Raw genomic sequence first — 19,023 nt, 5'->3', positions numbered from 1 at the left:
CTGCTAGCTAAAGGCCTCTTTTTAAGGGCTGGAGGGGCTGCCTTGACCTAGTCGTGAAAGCCCACCTGGCCCCATTCTGTTTGCTACCTCCATCAGTTTAGAGCTGGTTTGAACATTTTTGCCAGAGCTGGTTTTGGTTCCTGTACAACCACCCCTAAGCCATGTTTACAGTGTGAAAGTTCATGGTTGAAGGATAGCTCAACAAAATAAGTAAAGAACTCCTATGAAGAAACTCTGTTGGTGATGCACTCGAATCACCAACCATGACATAGAGGGTGGTATATAGAGAGAACAGACTACAAGAAGGACTGCCTTGAAGAGCTGATGGTTCCATATCTTCCAAGAGGCCACATGAAAGTACAAAGCAAAGCCTCTGCATTGTAAACGATTCCGTATAGGTCACAGACCTGACAAGTGACAAGGTGCAAGATGTGAATCCAGCTGTGGCAAATGGTGCATTGCACAGCACAATTTCTTCACATAAATGTGCCAAAAAACGGCTTCGAAGGAACACTTACAAAATATTTCCGAATGTTTTATGATGTCCCAGGTAAGGTCGATGATGCCACTAAGCGGTTATAGGTGATAATCGTCTCCAAAAAAACTGAACAACGATTTTCCTCAAGAGGGGTTTGGCTAAGTTGTCTAAAAAAGCTAACGGTTGTAGACACAGTTACAACACTCTAGATTTACAATAGCATGACTTTTTGTTTTAAAATGGCTATGCATTTGTATTCACTTCTGTATTCCAACTTCATCCGTTTTCCCAGACTACCCTTCCCAAGTTTTCACGAAAAGAAGCTTTAGGTAGCAGAATGTCCCGTGTTTCCTGTGGTCCTCTTGCCTCTTAGACCTAACCCTGATACTCTCACAGTGCGATGGGAACAGAAAGCAGAATGGGAACAGGGGTGACTCAACCATTAAAATAAATCAGCGATTTGGGGAGTTTGCTGGTCGGGAAGGGCTGCTCTTGTCGCCGGTTATCGTATCCGGCTGAGGCAGTCCCCGGCAGCTGCGAAAGTTGAGGAAACTCAAGGAGACCTGTTGTGTAGTGCTGGCCGGAGTGAGCCGTTTCTGCTGCCGGCCATTGGAGTGCCCTGAGTAAGCCCCTGGCCGGATCCTGCCGTGCTGTGCCGCTTTGAGGCACTTTGAGGCACTTGGCTGCCCCCTGCTCCGCTCTAGCTCCAGTCCTGGTGCTGGTGTTTGGCCGCCCTTGCCTCGCATTAGCCCCAGCCCTCAGCCCCCAGCTCCAGCTTCAGTCTTGGTCGTTGTTGGTTATTGCTGGTCGTTGCTGGTGGTCCAGCTTTTGCTCAGTCCACGCGGCCCCTGAGCTTTGGGAGGAGCAGGCGATGTGAGGCAATCCTGAGGCAATCCTGAGGCGACGAGAGACAGGAGAAGTGAAGAAGTGGAGAGGGGTGGTGACGCCAGACCCTGGTGGACGCGAGTGGATGCACAAAACAACGCAAGTAAGCGACCCTGCCAACTTGCTATTAACCTGCTAAGTTATTTAAAGTCAGTCCTAGACATTTGAGACGCGGAGCAAAGCGGCAGTTGAGGAGGGAGGAGAGGAAACAAGAGACTGATAAAGAGTAGAGAAGAAGAGAGGAGCAGATGTTAATGGTGCCAGAGGGATAGACACCATCCGTGTACTGCGTTCCGTGTGCGGCATATTGTGTTCCTCCGCAAAAGCAATTCTACCTCTGAGGAAAAATAAAATAAAAAATTTACTGAGACTGAGAACTGCTGAGACTGTTGGTCCTGTCCTACACGGCAAGAGTTCAAGTAAAAAAATAAAAAGATAAGGATATAATAAGATAATAACAACAATAATAAAAGTTACTCTCTAAAGTCCCTTTGACATAGAGTACCCTGGTCCTTGGGCTGACAGTAACGCAAGCAGCTAATAATATTAATGTTTTTTTTTTGTGTATGATATATCCGGCTGACGTGTATTGTTGTGGGGGCGCTTTGTTAAATAGGCAACCAGTCAATTCATTGAGGAATATTTCCATTAGATAATCGACGACTCCGCTGTTTTTCATCATGTCCAAACTGAGGTCCTCTAAAATGGCTACAAATAATGACTCAAAGACCTTGGATAACTATCTTTTTAAAGTAGTTAGTAAAATTAACAAAGATAGGAGATCATCATTAAGTAGGGTTAGTCCAGCAACATCTCCCATAAGGCAGTGCTTACCCTCTACATCAATGTCTCAGAGTGTCTCGACTATTTCCAACAATGAGAACGATTTAAATATTGATGTTTCTGTGGTAGAGCAGGTTTGTTGTTCCGAACCTATTCAAGTACAGGATCTGACATTACCATCAAGGTCTCCTCTTATTCAATCTCCCACTAGGAGAGCGGTACGTGCCTGTAGGAAGGGGCCTGTCAAGAAAGCAGGGTGTCGGAAGCCAAAAAAAGCTGGCCCAACTGCTACCAATAGGGGAGATGTCCCTGAGCCCACCAATATTATTGAGGGGACTAGTCTGCACTCAAGCCAAATTGATCTTCTGGTTACAATTCTTGAATCTAAATTGGAAGTACTGATCAGCCCCTTGGTGGCCAAGGTAGAATTAGTGCTTCGTAGGGTTACTAGACTGGAAGGCCTTGTAGAATCTTGTCTGACTCGGTCCACTGTTCTACCGAGTACCCACTTAGACTCAATAGGCTTTATGGATAACCGCCCAGTGGGTTCAGTTACACACTCTATAGTCAGTAATAGGGTGGAGGGCCTGGGGGCTACTGTTCAGGCCCCACCGACTGTAAGCGTGCCGACCGCCTCATCCTCGTCTACATCGCCAGTAGGGTCGGCTAGTGCACAAAATACATCTAGTCAACCACGATCAATACAAAGGAGTACTCAGGACACTATAAGAGTGACAGCCATTGATAGAAGAAGTTGCACTAGGCAACATAATTCTATTAATCTCCCGCCAGAATGTGCACCATATACTGTGGTTCTAACAAATGTCCCAGAGGTTGACTTGTGCTTGAATGGTTCTGGGGTAGAAACGTATCCTGCTTTTAAAAACAAGACGCTTGCTTGGTTGAATCAGAACTGTGGATTTCCTTGTGCCCTTGCAAATGACATTTTATTTACCCGCAGAGTTAGCTGGATTGGCAATGGCCCTAAAAACAGAGGTGGAGACTGTATTATTATAAATTTTAAATACCCACAACATGTGGCAACAGTGCTTCTGAGAGCTGCAATCTTGCCAACTCTAGAAAATGCGGTTCTTGCTAGACCTCTTGGCTTCTTTTATAATCATGGGGCCAATACTCAATGTCGCTCGTTGTATGTGCAAGGGCAATGTTCAAATGAGAACGGAAGAGGTATGGATGTCTGTACCCCGAATGTATTTGTGAATATGTCTCGGTCTCAAATTAGGGGGGAGCCAAGTCGTCATCAGTTGTCCTATAGGCAGACCGTTAACACTTTACCTCTTCACAATCGGTATGCTGTCTTATCCTCTATGGAGGAAAATGATTGACTGCCAGATGTCTTGGGAAATTCTTCCCAGTCTTCAGCATCGTCCATCAAGATTGCTACATGGAACATTGCTGGTTTAAAGAGCAAGTCTGGGATAGCCGAATGGGAAAGGACACTAAAATCTTTTGACGTCATTGCTTTACAAGAGACTTGGGATCAAACGAATAGCTTTTCCTCAGATGGCTTTTGTCATTTTTGCATTCAAGCTACAAACAGTGTGGCAGGAAGACCTAAGGGGGGACTATTAAGCCTTTTCAAACTGGATATGAAAGGTACCTTAACCCAATGCCCCTCGGGCTCAGTAAATTGTTTAATTGTTGAGATTTCCACCCAGGATAAGGGTAAGATCCTTTTTATAAATTTTTATAATTCGCATGCTAATGATTGCACCAGTCAAAACTTGGATGACTTGGATAAATTTTTGTCAGTCTATAGTATAAATGTTAATACTTTTGAGTTAATATTATTAGGGGACTTTAACATACATCCATGTACCCTACCATGTATTAGGAGGGATGAGGAAGGCCCTCCCTTTTCCTCAACTGCTCATCCAGAACATACTAGGCAGGGGGATTATCTTGAGCTTTTCCTCGCGAAATGGAATTTATATGAGTCTGGTTGTGGAGACGGGAATAGTAGGTCCCCTACGTTCAAGGGCAAAGAAAATGGTTCTATTATAGATTATATTTTTTTGTCTTCTTTTTTGTTAAATAGTGTTCTAAATTATTGTACTGAGGTGTCAGTTTTTAGTGATCATAATCCTGTTGTACTTGTTTTTAAGAACACTGAACTGATTTCTCTCAAATTAGTCGCAGAGAGTGGGGGCCTGAACCTTAAAGTCAAAAATCAGAATCGTAGGTTGAAGTGGACAAAAATAGTCCCTGAAACTTTTTTTCAGGAGGTCTTATCTAAAGTGGAGGATGAAATCTCTATATGTCTAGCGGAAAATCCAGATCCTAAGGAGGTTATAGTAGCATTTGATCAGATTTGGCTAGAAATTAATCGTAGTCTTCAGGCTAAATCTAGCCAGAAGGCGCTAGAGGGCAATAGATGGTTTGATAAGGAATGCTCTAAAGCACATGGTGTACTACTTAAGGCATTAAAAACTATTCCCAAAGATCGATCAAAAATAGTAAATGATAGGAAAGTGTATAAAAAAACTATTCTAGAGAGGAAAAGGACTCTGAAAGATAACGCCTTGGCTCAACTCTTGGATCCAGATACCCTAAAAAACAGTGGTTTATTCTGGAAAATAATAAATCAGCCCTTTTTTTCCGATGAAACTAATACTCCTTTAGAGGCAAACATTCCAGATGAGGGCTGGATAAAACACTTTAGGCAGATATACTCTAATATTGGTCCTCCTGGTGGAATTTTAGCAGATGAAGTTGGGGAAATCTCCCCTGACAAGGATGCAGTTATTTTTGCAGTTGCAGATGTTGAAAGGGCTATAGACCTAACCACAAAAAACAAAGCCCCGGGCCCAGATGGGGTACCTGGGGACGTTTTTAAAAGTTTTCCAAAATTTTGGTCTAAGGTATTATGCAAGGTTTTTAATAATCTTGCATTTGATAAAACCCCGTCTTCCTGGAAGAAATCTATAATTATACCAGTGTTTAAAAAGGGTAATAGGCAAGACCCATCTTGTTACAGGCCGATTTCACTGATTGATTCCTCAGTGAAAATTTTAGGTCGAGTTATTTTAAATAAATTGAACGATTGGGTAATGGAGAAAGGGGTCCTTGCAGATGTGCAGTATGGTTTTAGACCTACTATAGAGGTACTATATAGGAGTACTATAGGAGTACTATAGATCAAGGTTTGAATTTGTATTTATTAATAGAGAAATACACGAAGGCGAAGGAGGGTTCCATGTATCTGGGGTTCATGGACCTCTCGTCAGCCTTTGATCTTGTAAATCGATCTAAATTATGGAAAATTGTATTTGACATGGGACTGGACAAGGCTCTTGTTAACCTCTTAGTAGATTTACATACTGACCTAACAGCTTCGGTTAGAGTTACTACTGCGGGGCGATGCACTAGCCACTTTAACTCAGAAAGGGGAGTCAGGCAGGGGTGCATTTTGGCTCCCCTCCTTTTTACTATTTATATAAATGCCTTGGAAGCCACATTAAAAGATGCTACCCAGGACACCCCTCGGATAGGAGAACTTAGTATTCCGGTTCTCCTATACGCGGACGATGCTGTCCTGCTTTCTCGTACTGGTGTTGGTCTTCAACGATTATTGGACGCCTTTGAGGTTTTTATGACTTCCCTGGATTTAAAGATCAACGTTAAAAAGTCCCAGATTATGATTATGGGTAAGGGTAATAAAAATAAACTCCCCAAAATTTTTACTTGTGGGAGGCAAGAATTGTGTAGAGTAGCAACATTTCCATACCTAGGGATCACTTTTGATGAGAAAGGCTCCTGGGGCCCCCAGATAAAAAATAGAAATGTTGCCCTTGTAAAGTCGTCTTCTGCTCTTCGGGGTTTTATGAATAAACTCAGGGCGAGGCCAATTGTTAGTTTGATAAAAATTTCTGAAGCAAAATGCCTTGCAATAGCAACGTATGGAAGTGCGATATGGGGCTATTGCTCTATGGAAAGTATACAGATCACGGAAAATACATTTTTAAGATCGGTTCTCTCTCTTCCCCAGTCTACTTCCACATACATTGTCCATACTGAATTGGGTGTGGGCTACATTTCAGACTTGATCAAACTGGCCCCCGTTTTAGCCTGGCTAAAGATTTGGCGGAATCAAGAAATCCCGCTCAACCACTCCATTTTAAAAGATTGCCTGCAGCTGGATAAAGTAAATAAAATAGCGTGGCTAGTTTATATCAAAAATTGTTTTGCTAGATTAGGGAGATCGGATCTTTTTTATTCCCCGGAATCAATAACTGTTAAAGATATTGGTCTGATTAAAAGTATGATGAAAGATCTGTTATGTTTAGAAAGAGAACAAGTTGAATATGAGAAACCATTGGTGCGGGCCAGTATCATTTTGAGTACTTATGTGGGCCCTGAATTATATTTGTCTATTGTTAATCAACCCTTTCACCGGTTTCTACTCACACGCTTTCGGTTTGATCTGATCCATCTAACTCTTGGCCACTTTCAAACCTGGTCTCCTCCGGAAAAAGGAATGCCGTGTAACTGTGATAATTTTTCGATCCAGAATACAATGCATTTTCTGTTATTCTGTGACCATTACGCGGCCTTAAGAATGAAATATTTGTTCCCAATTTTAAAGGAGGAGGGGTTTATACAGGTCAAACCTGCCCTCTTGTTCTTACAGTTATTGCAGACCCCTAGGATTATGTTTCATGTTGCTAGTTTTTTAGTGGGAGCTGTTAGGGTTAAGAAAAAGAAGTTCGCCATCAATCCGTTTATTTTATTGTAATGAATTGAGTGATTAATTAATTTTTTATAGGAAATGTAATTTCTGCGAATTTGGGAGAATATTAATGTTTCATGTTAAATGATGTTTTTAGGATGTTTTACTTTACTGACCCCCCTTTTAAACATTGTAGATAATATGAATTGTTGATTGCTTGTAATATCTGATTGTACTTTTTTTATGCCTTTTTATGATATTTATTTATCGAAATAAAGTACTTTGACTGACTGACTGACATTAAAATAAATCTGCACTGATGTCGTCTAGAATGATGTAGTTAACTGAATGTTGCAGACCTGCAGTTTTTCTCTGCTGATCCATCCTTGTATTATATTGCCATATTAGTCATAGAACAAGTTTCAACAACTCTTAAACCTTAACAACTCGCTGGTTCCTTTGCTGAGTTTAGAATCTTCATTTGTCAATGCGTCTTGCACCTGCTGAAGTCCAATAACTTGACTGGCTCAGTACATATAACGCGGTTTAAGGGAAGCTAGATCGATAGGAAGCAGTTTAATCCCATCACACAATTGCAAATGACCGGATCTGTGACCGCTGGCCGCCACAAAACCCACAAGGAAATGAGTCCGAACCAATAGGAACACTAAGTGGCCACCTATGGTCACACTCACAGAGCCTTAGTCACTCGGAATCGCTCAACACTTCATGGACACTTTGGAGTCTTCAAAACTCTAATACGGATCAGGGGAAATGTCGATAACAGGAACTCACAGCTGGAACAACCACTGAAAACTAGACTGTTCGTTCAGGTGAAAATGAAATGCCAACAGTAGCACTACTAAGCTAGAAACAAACGTCTTTTGAAAGCAACATAAGAACAGTGGGATCAGCCTATAGCATTGTGTGTCCCGCCATCATGCAGTAAAGGCTGCCACGCAGAACCTGCACCTCGCTCTTCTGAATTGGGAGTTCATTATCATGGTTTCTTTGCCAGTGATTACATTGTTACGAGGCCCGCCCTTACACTCCAGTCATCAAGTGCACATTCAAATTCGTAAATACCACCATCTTCTCTCTGCTGCTGGTGCACCCCACTCCAGAACAATAGAATTCAGGCCAAATTGGAAGTAAGCACAACCCTGGATGTTAGAAAAGAAGACTCCTATGCAAGTGCAACAACTGAAAATATAGGGGCATATTAAAGAGCCCTAGAGCCACCGGAGCGTCACTTTTCTTGACGCTCCGGTTACACCAAGCAAAGCTCCATATTTACAAGGAGGTGGAACGCCACTTTTTTGTTACGTTATGCCTCTTTGTAAATATGGGCCCCTCCAATGCAGTTTTCTGCATCAGAGGGGCGTGCAGTGTGTGTTGCTGTGGGCGTTCCACCACAATACACATTGCTTTTGATGCTGCCTAATATTTATGAGTTGTCGTAAACCTGAGGTAACGCTAAAAACTAACACCACCCTAGGAGTGGCGTTAGCATGGCAAAACGAGAAGGAATGCTTTTATTCCTCCTTGTGTTTTGCTTTTTGTATGTGTGCTGCATTCTGCAGAACACATAGAAGAAGCAAAATGCCATGGACGATTGTTTACGTGCAGGAAGGGACACCTTCCTGCACATAAACAATATATCTCCTAGCACTATGGTGCAAGGATGCCTTCGTTGGTGCTAGGCAGCTTAATTCAGCGCCAGCGCAGGCCAAATGCTGGGGTGCGCTGTATTACTCTAAATTCGGCGCACCCCTGCATTTCAAAAGTGGTGCAGTGTGACTCTGCTATTTTTGGCGCAGCACCGCACTGCACCACTTTAGCACAAATCTGGGCCACAGTTCGAAGAGGCAGGATGGAACACTTAAAATATCACAGATGTTATGACTTCATGAGATAAACACAACAGCTACTGATCAATTTATAAACATTTTACAGATTCACAGAAAAGACACATTCCTTAGATTTAAGGAATCCTACTGGCTCGTATTAGACAGAAGTATTGGTTTGTCATGAATATCTATCAGTATATGTTGGAAATGCAACCATTTTGTCCCAAAATATATATGTACATTTCTCAAAAAAACGTTTTCATTTTATATAAATAAACGTGATCCCTAAATAAAAGCTTGCTGTGTTCTAAAAAAGAAAACTGATGTTTTACCTCGAAATATAGGTTTTCCATTTTAGAAAATATACTTTTGGTGCACAAACATCCACTTACCAGTTTTTTTTTTAGTTAATCACCACATACGTATAGATACTGCTTTACACTCCATTAATGGCCCCGGCTATGCCAAGGTTAGAAAAACTGTGTTAAGCATGACTTCGACTGTCGCCATTATGAATGAGGGAAGAAGTATACAAAGGCTGTGAACAGTCTAATGCAGAAGGGCACCATTACACCAAAGACAGGATAATGCTCTCAATATGATATCCAAGTCTACCATTAGGCAAGTGATGGTCACCACAATACAAGAGACATTGCTGTGGCAGTGATGGTCACCATTATCTTAGTATAGGCCCCCATTATGTCAGGTGTGACCATCAGTACACCAAAGATTGACATTATTATTGCAAGTAAGTGAATAAGAGGCCAAGAATGGGCATTGTTAAGCAAGTGCTACAATTTGATAAGGGTGCACACCATAGAGAGAGGGTTCACCACCAGCAGGTTATAGTCGGCCACCATAATTCTGTAGACAACTGTGTATGGCAAAGAGGGCTACCAGATACCTTGGTTGGCCCTAGATGCCATATGTTGCTAACAGGCATGACATTCAGAAGTTGGCATACACCACACAAGGCACGCTCACTCTCATGAACAAACATAGACATGCACATAGATGAATGCAATGACACATAGGGACTGATTTAGAGTTTGGCGGATGGCTTACTCCATCACAAATGTGACGGATATTCCATCTGCCGTTTTATGATCTCCATAGTCAGTAATGGGATCGTAATATTGTGGACTTGATATCTGTCACTTTTGTGACAGAGTAACCCCCTACGCCAAACTCTAAATTAGGCCCAATGTCAAAACAGCCTCTCTCCCTCTCTTTTCTCTCTCTCACACACACACACACACACACACACATACACAAACATACACACACACGCACACACCCACACACACACTCCTCCCAACAAATGAGGCCACTTATCTGTATTTTGGCTCCTGCAATCTACCCCAGCTCTCAAACATTCACTCAAATATCAACTCCCACAGTCACACATTGCCTTCTGCTGGAGATTTCACTTTGTTGACCTTATGTTCACACAGCTGGGCATTAATACCCATTCATTTTGGGGTACTTCAGTTGACTATCATGGCACCAACTCTATTCAGATTCTACCTAATTCTACAAGAATATTGTCTGGACGGCACAGTCATTGAAATTTACAAGTTTATAGATGACACCTATCTATATCTAAGGTGTTTTCATAATGAAAAATTGCACACTTGGGGGAATATTTACAAGCCCCATGAGCCGCTGGTGCATCACTTTTTGTGATGCACTGGCAGCACATAGTGCAGATTCATATCTACAAAGCCACTTTGCATGGCTTTTCATGGTGTTGTAGCTACGGTGTATGGCAACGCAGTGCAAGAAGCAACTTTGCCTTACACTGCATCATGGCAGTGTACCGTGGGTGTTGAGGTTGGTGTTCCCACGCAATACCCATGAGTTTTGACACATTTTCAGATTTACAAGAATGTGTAAACCTAGGAATGCGTAAAAATTTTACACCTCCCCAGGGCAGGTGCAATGAGCAGCAATATCTTTATTTCTTCTCGTTGTCTCCTCTTTTTATGTGTGCTGCATTCTGCTTTTTGTTTTAAAATGTATATGCATTTTTATTTACTTCTTTATTTCGACTTTATCCATTTTCCTCGACTGCCCCTGCAGCACACATAGAAAGGGGACAGTGGCACCCAGGATTATTTTGTGCAGGAGGGGTGACTGTATTAGTGCTAGGCAGCAATTTGTGCACCAGCATAGGAAGAAAGGACAGAAATGCACCCTATCTTGTAGATCCAGTGCATTTCTGCCCTTTCCATGTGATGCAGGGTAGTGCCGCAAGGTCACTTGCTGCGCTGCCCTGCACCACGGGGCTTGTAAATAGGTCCCTTGGTTTAGAATCTCAAATTCATTCTCATAGTCCATTCCTACACACATTTTCCTGTGTTATGTTATGTGGATTTGTAGAGCACAGCTAATCACCTATGAGGTTATCCACGCACTGAGTCGTGCAGGACTGAGGGAGAGGAGGAGATCATGCCTGTTTTATCTGTCTTGAGGTTCCTTCAGAAATCTATGAGGTAGGGTGAGGTTCTGAGGCTGTGATTGATTCCTGGCCCTATCCTCGTAACATTCTAAATACTTCACCTGCTATTTCTGTGAAACTGATGAAATTTCTCGGCTGTATGTTAAACTCAATTCTTTGAAAGTGCTTCAGTTAGTCTCTACCCTCCTAAAGCTTTGGAAAAAACATTAAAATAAATTCTTCCTTCTGGCCTTCTGTACACTTTATTGAATTGATTTTCATTCCTTAAAGTGGTTACATCTGTCTTCTGTTTTAGCCACTTTCTTCTGCATTATTGTATTTCATTCCATTGAAATATTGTTTTCACTATGTGTTTGATAACTTTTAACTTATCAATTTCATAATTTTACATTGCTGTGTCTCTGTGTAATGTTTTGCTATCATATAAATAGGCAAAACTTTATAATTTGTACCTGCATTGTTGTGGTGTACTGCTGCATGCATATCTTCCAGAACTATCCAATGATTTATTTGTATATAAAACAGTACGCCCTTAGTCCATGTTAACTCAAATTGACATATTTTTATTTCTTCTTTACGGTTCAATGGAAGCTTGAGAGTCATGTTAGAGAGCACATTTCTGTTCTGTTCAGTCCTTTGCCAATGCATGTCATCTCCTTAAGTGATGTTGTATGTGACTGATTGCATGATAAACCTGTCCACCTCTGCCAAGGTTCATAATTTATACCTTTCCATGTCCACTGCTCTTCCATTTCTTGGTTCTGCACTTGTACTCCTTGCTTTACTGTGGAAGCTGTGCCACCCTTACTCTGTTTAGCATTTTGTGAGCTCTAGACTAACACATAGTTTTCTTCCAGCTGATTTGATAATGTTTATAGCCAGCCCAGGTTCTACTAGCCACAGTACCTATGATCCCCCCGACCCCTATCTGTGTTGTGCTGGGTATTGACTAGCAAGCTGAAGTATTTGGCTCAACCTTTCTGTACTGCTATCACTCATACACGTAGCTTTACTAAGCTTGACACACTCAGCCTTGTACCATCGCTTCAAAACATGGCAAGCTGTCTTGCATAGGAGAATGACATGGAGTGATTCCCCACAAATATCCTTCTGCAAATATTCAAATATCACAGAAAGGAGAAGTCTTTTTCTTCCTTGAGAAAATGGTCCAGCAGACTGGTTCCTTAACTCTGGCTTCTTCTTTGTTGTCGGAGCTGATCTGGTCCTGAAAAGATGAAAGTGGAGTTCCCAATTAAATCCACTGACCCTTCCCAGGTCAAAGCTTTTTTTAAAGGAAATGTTGGATATTTCAGGACAGCTTTACCACAATCTGCCCAGATTGGGCTTGACCCAGAAGTTCTGGTGATTTTGAAGGCTTCCACCAAGACACCTCCTTCCTCCTAACCCAAGCCAGCTCTTTCCTTCTAAGGTACTATAATTGCTCTTTCAATGTTTCCCACAATTCTAATATCAACATTGCCATCAAAGCTGATTTCAGTGCTTCTTCAACCCTCAAAGTAACAGTTATCCAAGGGGCAAAAGTAAAAGGTTTGTGCCTTCATCACAGTATCTTCGAAGGGACCATAGATTAGCCGAAATGGAGGAACTTTTCAGATCTGATTGCAATGTTAGATATGCCCAACAGTGGTTATGGTAACATAGAAGAAGATTATTCAGAAGCTAATAACTTCCCAATTACACAGGTGATGGCTTTTATCTAGACCTTTAAAACACTAGTGGCCTTGACAGTTCTCTGAAAGGGGTCATTCCTTGCTCCCTCCTTCAGAGGAAGTTTATTCCTCTGCCTCTGCGATACACAAAATAGTGGAAGCACTTTGTTAGAAATTGGGTCCCTGGCTGGCAGGGGTGTGCACCCTGTTCAAATTGGGACCACAACCCTAGTCGGTTAGTCAGATACACTCCCTAAATTAACCTGTGCTCTCCCTCTGGTAGCTTTGCACAGAACAGTCATTTGACCACGCCCGGGCACTGCATTGTCGGCGGGCACAATAGAAGTAGATGTGATGCATCATTGTTGGGCCATGTGAAATGTCTTCCTTAGGCCACGCAACTGTGATTCCGCTGTAATCGGGCAGCTGCTGTATCGCTATTGGAGATGCAATGCATCGATTCGTCTGCTGCACTAGGGGCCAAGCTTTTTTAAGAATATAGCTGGAAAACCCACTTCTGAGGCCCAGATCTTGAGGCAGCACCTCTGGTAAGGGTAGGAATCAGAAGCGGGAGTCCAGCAGCAACAGGAGCGTTGCAAGCAGTCTTTGATGTCCCTGAAACTGCAGAAGAACAGGGGCAAGCCAGCAAGCCCTAAGAGATTATGGGGTGCAGGGATGTAGAGAGCAAGTCAAGCCCTTCTCACTGCAAGCAAGAGGAAGCAGGCAGTAGGCCAACACAGCTCAGCAAGTAGGAAAGTGGTAGTCCCTACTACAGCAGCAGCAGTAGGCCAACACAGCAAAATGTTGCAGAGTGGTAGTTCCTCCTTGCAGCACAGCAGTCCTTCTTACTGGCAGAGTGTCCTTGGTTCCAGTAGAGATCTGATTTGGTGGGGTTTGGGGTCCAGTACTTATACCCTAAAAAGGATTGATGTGGGGGAGACTTCATAGAGGTCTACTGAAGTGCACCAGCGTCAGTTACATCCTAATCTGTCGCCCAGACTATTCTGTCTCCCAGGCTATCTGTGGGGGATAATCAGTACTTTGTATGGAGACACAACACCAGCTATTGAAGTGTAAGTGTCAATCTCTCCCCTTCCCCTTGCCCAGGAAGACCCATCATTATGCAGATGAGTGCAAATGCATTTGAGTGTCCTGTGTTTGTGGCTGTCAAGAGGGAATTCACAAAGTGTAGCTGTCACCCAGCCCAGGTGTGTATTCAGAGACAGACTAAAGCACAGAATGGTTAAGTGAAGAAGATGCCAACTTTCTGGAAGTGGCATTTTCAGACTTACAATTTAAAATCCAACTTCACCATAAGTTGTGATTTTAAATTGTCAATCCAGAGACACTAAACTCCATATATCTATATTTTCACAATTGGAAATTACAATTAAAAGATGTTTTAAGGTAATCCCAATTCCATCCAATGGGAGGGATAGTCCTTGCAATAGTGAAAAACAAATTTAAGAGTTTTTCACTATCTCGACATGTTAAACTCAAAAGTACATATCCAACATTTTAAATACACTGCACCCTGCCCTCGGGGCTAACTAGGGGCTGCCTTATGGGTGACTGACATGTAATAAAAAAGAAGGTTTGGATATGGAAAGTGGGCATACTTGCTATGTCGAAATGGCAATGTAAAGCTGCACACAAAGGCTCTGCAGTGGCAGGCCTGGGAAATGTTTGAAAGGCTACTGTCGTAGGTGACACAATCAGTGCTGCAGGCCTATTAGTAGAATGTAATTTACAGGCCCTGGGCACTTTACTATGGACTTAGAGGTAAATTAAATATGCCAATTGTGGGTAAGTCAATGCTACCATGTGGAGAGTACACAGCACCTGCATGTTAGCACTGGTCAGCAGTGGTAAAGTGCTCAGAATCCTAAAAGCCAGCAAAAATTAAGTCAGAAAGAAGGAGGTCAGAAGGCAAAACCTTTTGGAAAACCACGACAAGGACGTCAGGTCTAACACCCTTTAATTACCTTTGCTGACTTCTAAGTCAAAGTCCAACATGTTGTCAGAAATCTTCAACCCCAGATCCTTCATGGTAATTTATTTAAGTGTATCTAGAGCCTGTGTCCCCTGCTTTGGAGAAACACTTCTTAGACCTGGAAGTCCATGGACTGACCTCCTTTTGCCATCGACCTATCTTTTTATCTGCAGAGACTCAGCAGTATTAAAGATACTACTCATAAATGCCTTTGTGTACACCAAACAATTGTAAACTTACACAAAGTATAAGTTTACCTTTGTGTATAGGCCCATAGCAATTATATAATTGGTGTTATTAGTATTGTAATAATAATAACAATAATAATAATAATAATAATAATAATAATAATAATAATAATAACAATAATAATAATAATAATAATAATAATAATAATAATAATAATAATAATAATAATACTAGTGATAATTATTGATATTATTGTTGTTGTTGCTATTATTATTATTATTATTATTATTATTATTATTATTATTATTACTATACCTACAATACAAATACTAGTATAAAGTTAATTTGTAGTAAATTATATTTAATACAAATATATTAAAGTAAAAACAAATATTACACAATATTAAATTCAACAAAATTCTTAAAAACGATTTTATATACAAAAAATAAATTCTTACCTTAGGTACGCATTCCACTATATTTAGCAGTGAGGATATTTTGACGCAATATTCACTTCTCACCATATTTTTGAACTAATACTTGTGACATTCACAAGCATAGGATATAATGCACTTGTAATATAGTGGACGGAGCATCTGCCTCATTTGTAATGGAATATTCCATCTGCAATCTATAAATAAGTTCCTATGTTCTGCTTGGATGCTCAAATCCTCTTAAACTTTGAGGCACGTATCTGTGAGATTCAAGCCACAGATAGAAGGGGAGACTGGATTCTCCACCCCGGCCATTTCAGGGCCACAGTTAAAAGTCAAGTCACACAGGGATTACTGATTCCCCTCTGCAAGGTGTCATCTTGCTCTAGATTTCATTGTGCACTACAATAAACCTTCTTCTGTGACCCCTTGAAAAACAACTTCCAGAGCTTTGAATTCAAGTGGAAGCAGGATACCAGCCTTAGTCCTTTCTCATGTAGCTTCTCGAATATCAAGTCAATGTTCCTATTGCTGGGTGGTAGGAGCCTCAAAGTATCATGGTAACTTAGCAGTCGTTAGATCTAGCAAAGTGAATATGCTGGACCTTTCTGAAGTTTTAACAATTATTGTGATTTATTTCCAAAGTATTCTTAGAAAACACTTCTATCAATCCTTTTAAAAAAGGCATAAGTGTTGCTCAGATCCTCAAGCGGGCCATGTTCACCCATGAGCCTGTTTCATAAACTGAGTTAGCTCTCGCTCCCTGTTAGGGAACAACCCTAGTCAAACTAGTACTATCCCTCTGGTACCCCTCTTTGTAAAGTGTGCCTGTATGGCCAATGAAAGACCAGCTGCAAAGACAGACACACTATTTCTTCTCTTAATAAAAGCATGACATTTACAGAAGCTCAGGTCTGTCTCATCTTCCCTGCCTGCCCCTCACATTCCTTTGATGAGTAATGACAGATGGCTCCTAAGGCGTGTCGTGTTCTGTAATTATCTTCCCCATCTCCTGCTGATAGGAATTCCAAACAGTGCTTCTGCCCCAGAAACCCCCTTTGTTTTCCAGGAAGTGTTCAGTGAGGATCGTTCACATCTTTTCCTGGGCTGCTCTGGAGTGAGGGAAATCAGCGTAAAGTTACTGTGAGAAATGAGATGTTGGCAGAAACATTTAGGGGGAGGACCCTATCTAAGACAACCTTTCATCTTTGAAACACTTTCTCCAGAACTTTATGTTCACAAATGGCTTCAGTTTTTAATACTGAGTAAAATGCTGCAAAGGTAGTTAACTTTTTGGCATCTTTACCTAGATATGCAAGGTATCCATAATGCCGACCTTGGCAAATGGCAAGATTCCTTGGTCCTGTGCAGTAAATAGCATTTTAAAGTACTATTACTTCATAGGTATTGTCTATCACCTACTAAGATGTCTCACTTCGATTTATGGCGCTTCTAGACTTTGTGGGCTCCATAGCACCTTTTACCGGTGACCTAGTTAAGCAGGTTTGTAAATGTGCAAAAAGAAAGAAAGAATAGGATATATGCTTGGAAAAAGAAAGAAGGATGGAGAGAAAGAAGGGATGGTGCATGGATAGATAGATGTAAAAAAAGTAAGACTCAGAGAAGAAAAGACGGATGGGTGGATGGATAGATGGATGAATTGATGTACGGATGGATAAACGGGTGAGTCTTTTCTTGTGTATCAGTTACCCTTCATAACTGCCTGAAAAATATATAGCAATATATACATTTTTAGCCACTCTGTTTCAAAAATTGTCTTTGAAATGAACAATGCGTTTCATTCTTTTCACTTCTTTGACACCCCTAGGAAGTGCAACCACAGTAGGGAGCCCTTGATGAATGTAATTGTTTCATGGAGCGTCTAACATTTTGGAAAAATACGTTAAGAACGGAGGTGTAAATGCAACATTTCTCAAAATGTTTTCCAAACTCACTCGAGGCAGCAGCGGCAACCACAAATGTCAAGGGGGAGAGATGGTGGAACAACGGGGGAAACAAGAATTTTTTTTAATTAAAAAGCATATCTTTCCCACCGTTCCCGCTGACTCCTGCCAGGCTCCCCAGCAATCCTGGTGCTGCTTTCATGCTAAACGTAGCATGAAAGCAGTGCCAGGATTGGTCTGAGTGGCTTGGTCTGCCGCTCAGACACAGCCCTGGAGTCTGTGCAATTTCTTCAGCCCAGCCGTTCAACACATCCAGCTGGAGAAACCTAGGTACGCACATGTGTTTGACCGGCCTGAGACGGTTCACTCTCTCCTCCTACCCTCTCCCACCTCCCGTGACCCATCCCACCCCTCACTGCACTGCTGGCTGAGCCAGCAGATGAAAAAGAAAACAATAGTCCACTATCGTTTTATTTTTCGTCTCCTGGCTCTTGGTAGGGGAGTGACGCTCCTCTGCTATTGTGGACAAACTGTCCCTGCTTGGGGGAGGGCAACTGCCCTGAATGAGGGCCAGCCTTACTCACTCGCTCAATTCCATTTTGGATATGGCTGAAAGTGAGGGTATTTGATTCTTCTGGCTATTTCTCTGTTCACCATGATGTAGTACATTGTAGTAAAATCTGTCAAATAGTGATGCAAGCATGTATTTCACAGTTCATATATGCGTGTGAAATGTGTAAAGTTTTTTTTTTCCACCGACGAGTGTATTTATGTTTGATCGCAGGTAAGGCCAAGTGCCAGTCACATACTTACAACTTTGCCAATATCTGTAGTATGCATGGTAATTTAAAACTAACATGATGAAGACCAATTGCTCCTGTCAAGATTAAGAGTTAAACAATTTCCTGTTTACAGCTCAGTATTTTAACTGCAGTATATTTTCCTTTTGATGATCCAGCATGGAAGAGTGCGAGGCCCTCTGCTCAAGACTCGCTATCATGGTGAATGGAAGCTTTAAGTGTCTCGGTTCACCTCAGCATATCAAAAACAGGTACAAAAAATACTTAATTCTATCAAGTTGCCCAGCCATTTCATTGTGGCTGGTTCCGTGAAACGAATGCTGTCTCTTTTATCATATTTTTCAATCCTGGAATTCTTTTGATCGTGGAAGACATAATTTACTCTTACAGGACACAGAGAACTATAGACCCTTATTCCAACCCAGGAGCAACATCTGAAGACAGTCATAAATGTCAGTCATTCCTTCCAATTTATATTTCGAATTGTGCAATATAATTCTCACTCTTGGGCTTTCCACCACTTGTAAAAGAGGTCTTAAGGTTTTGCAACTCTGGTTCATCAGGTTGGCCCTAATACCGGTCTCTGACACTCAGAGTCAGGTGGTAATACCACATTAGGAATCAAACTTTGGTGATGAGGCTTACACAGAGGCATATGGCGAGACAGAGCAACATAGATACCGAGGGTATGATGCAGAGAAGCGCCCAGCAAGACAGAACACAGAGCCAGGTGCCCAGACACATATGGCGAGATAGAGCAATAGTGGCGCAGAGAACCACACCGCAAGACAGAGCAACACAGAGAGGGGGACAGGGAAGCAAGTGACGAAAATAGCTGGAAAATAAACACACTCTTGCAGGGTGCTTCTAGCAGAGTAAGGACAAA

General features: G+C 41.8%; 1 protein-coding gene across 1 annotated transcript in view; it reads left to right on the top strand.

The window, feature by feature from the left end:
- ABCA13 (ATP binding cassette subfamily A member 13) overlaps positions 1-19,023 on the top strand; it is a 2,435,905-nt gene that overhangs the window by 2,261,929 nt on the left and 154,953 nt on the right. Inside the window, exon 50 of the mRNA XM_069216941.1 lies at positions 18,296-18,388. Within this exon, the coding sequence (XP_069073042.1) occupies positions 18,296-18,388 (93 nt within the window). The remainder of the gene's footprint in view (positions 1-18,295; positions 18,389-19,023) is intronic.

The sequence above is a fragment of the Pleurodeles waltl genome, chromosome 2_1 (assembly GCF_031143425.1).
Source record: "Pleurodeles waltl isolate 20211129_DDA chromosome 2_1, aPleWal1.hap1.20221129, whole genome shotgun sequence".
NCBI lineage: Eukaryota > Metazoa > Chordata > Amphibia > Caudata > Salamandridae > Pleurodeles > Pleurodeles waltl.
The sequence above is the reverse complement of the archived record's forward strand: the minus strand, read 5'-3'. Positions and strand labels throughout refer to the sequence as shown.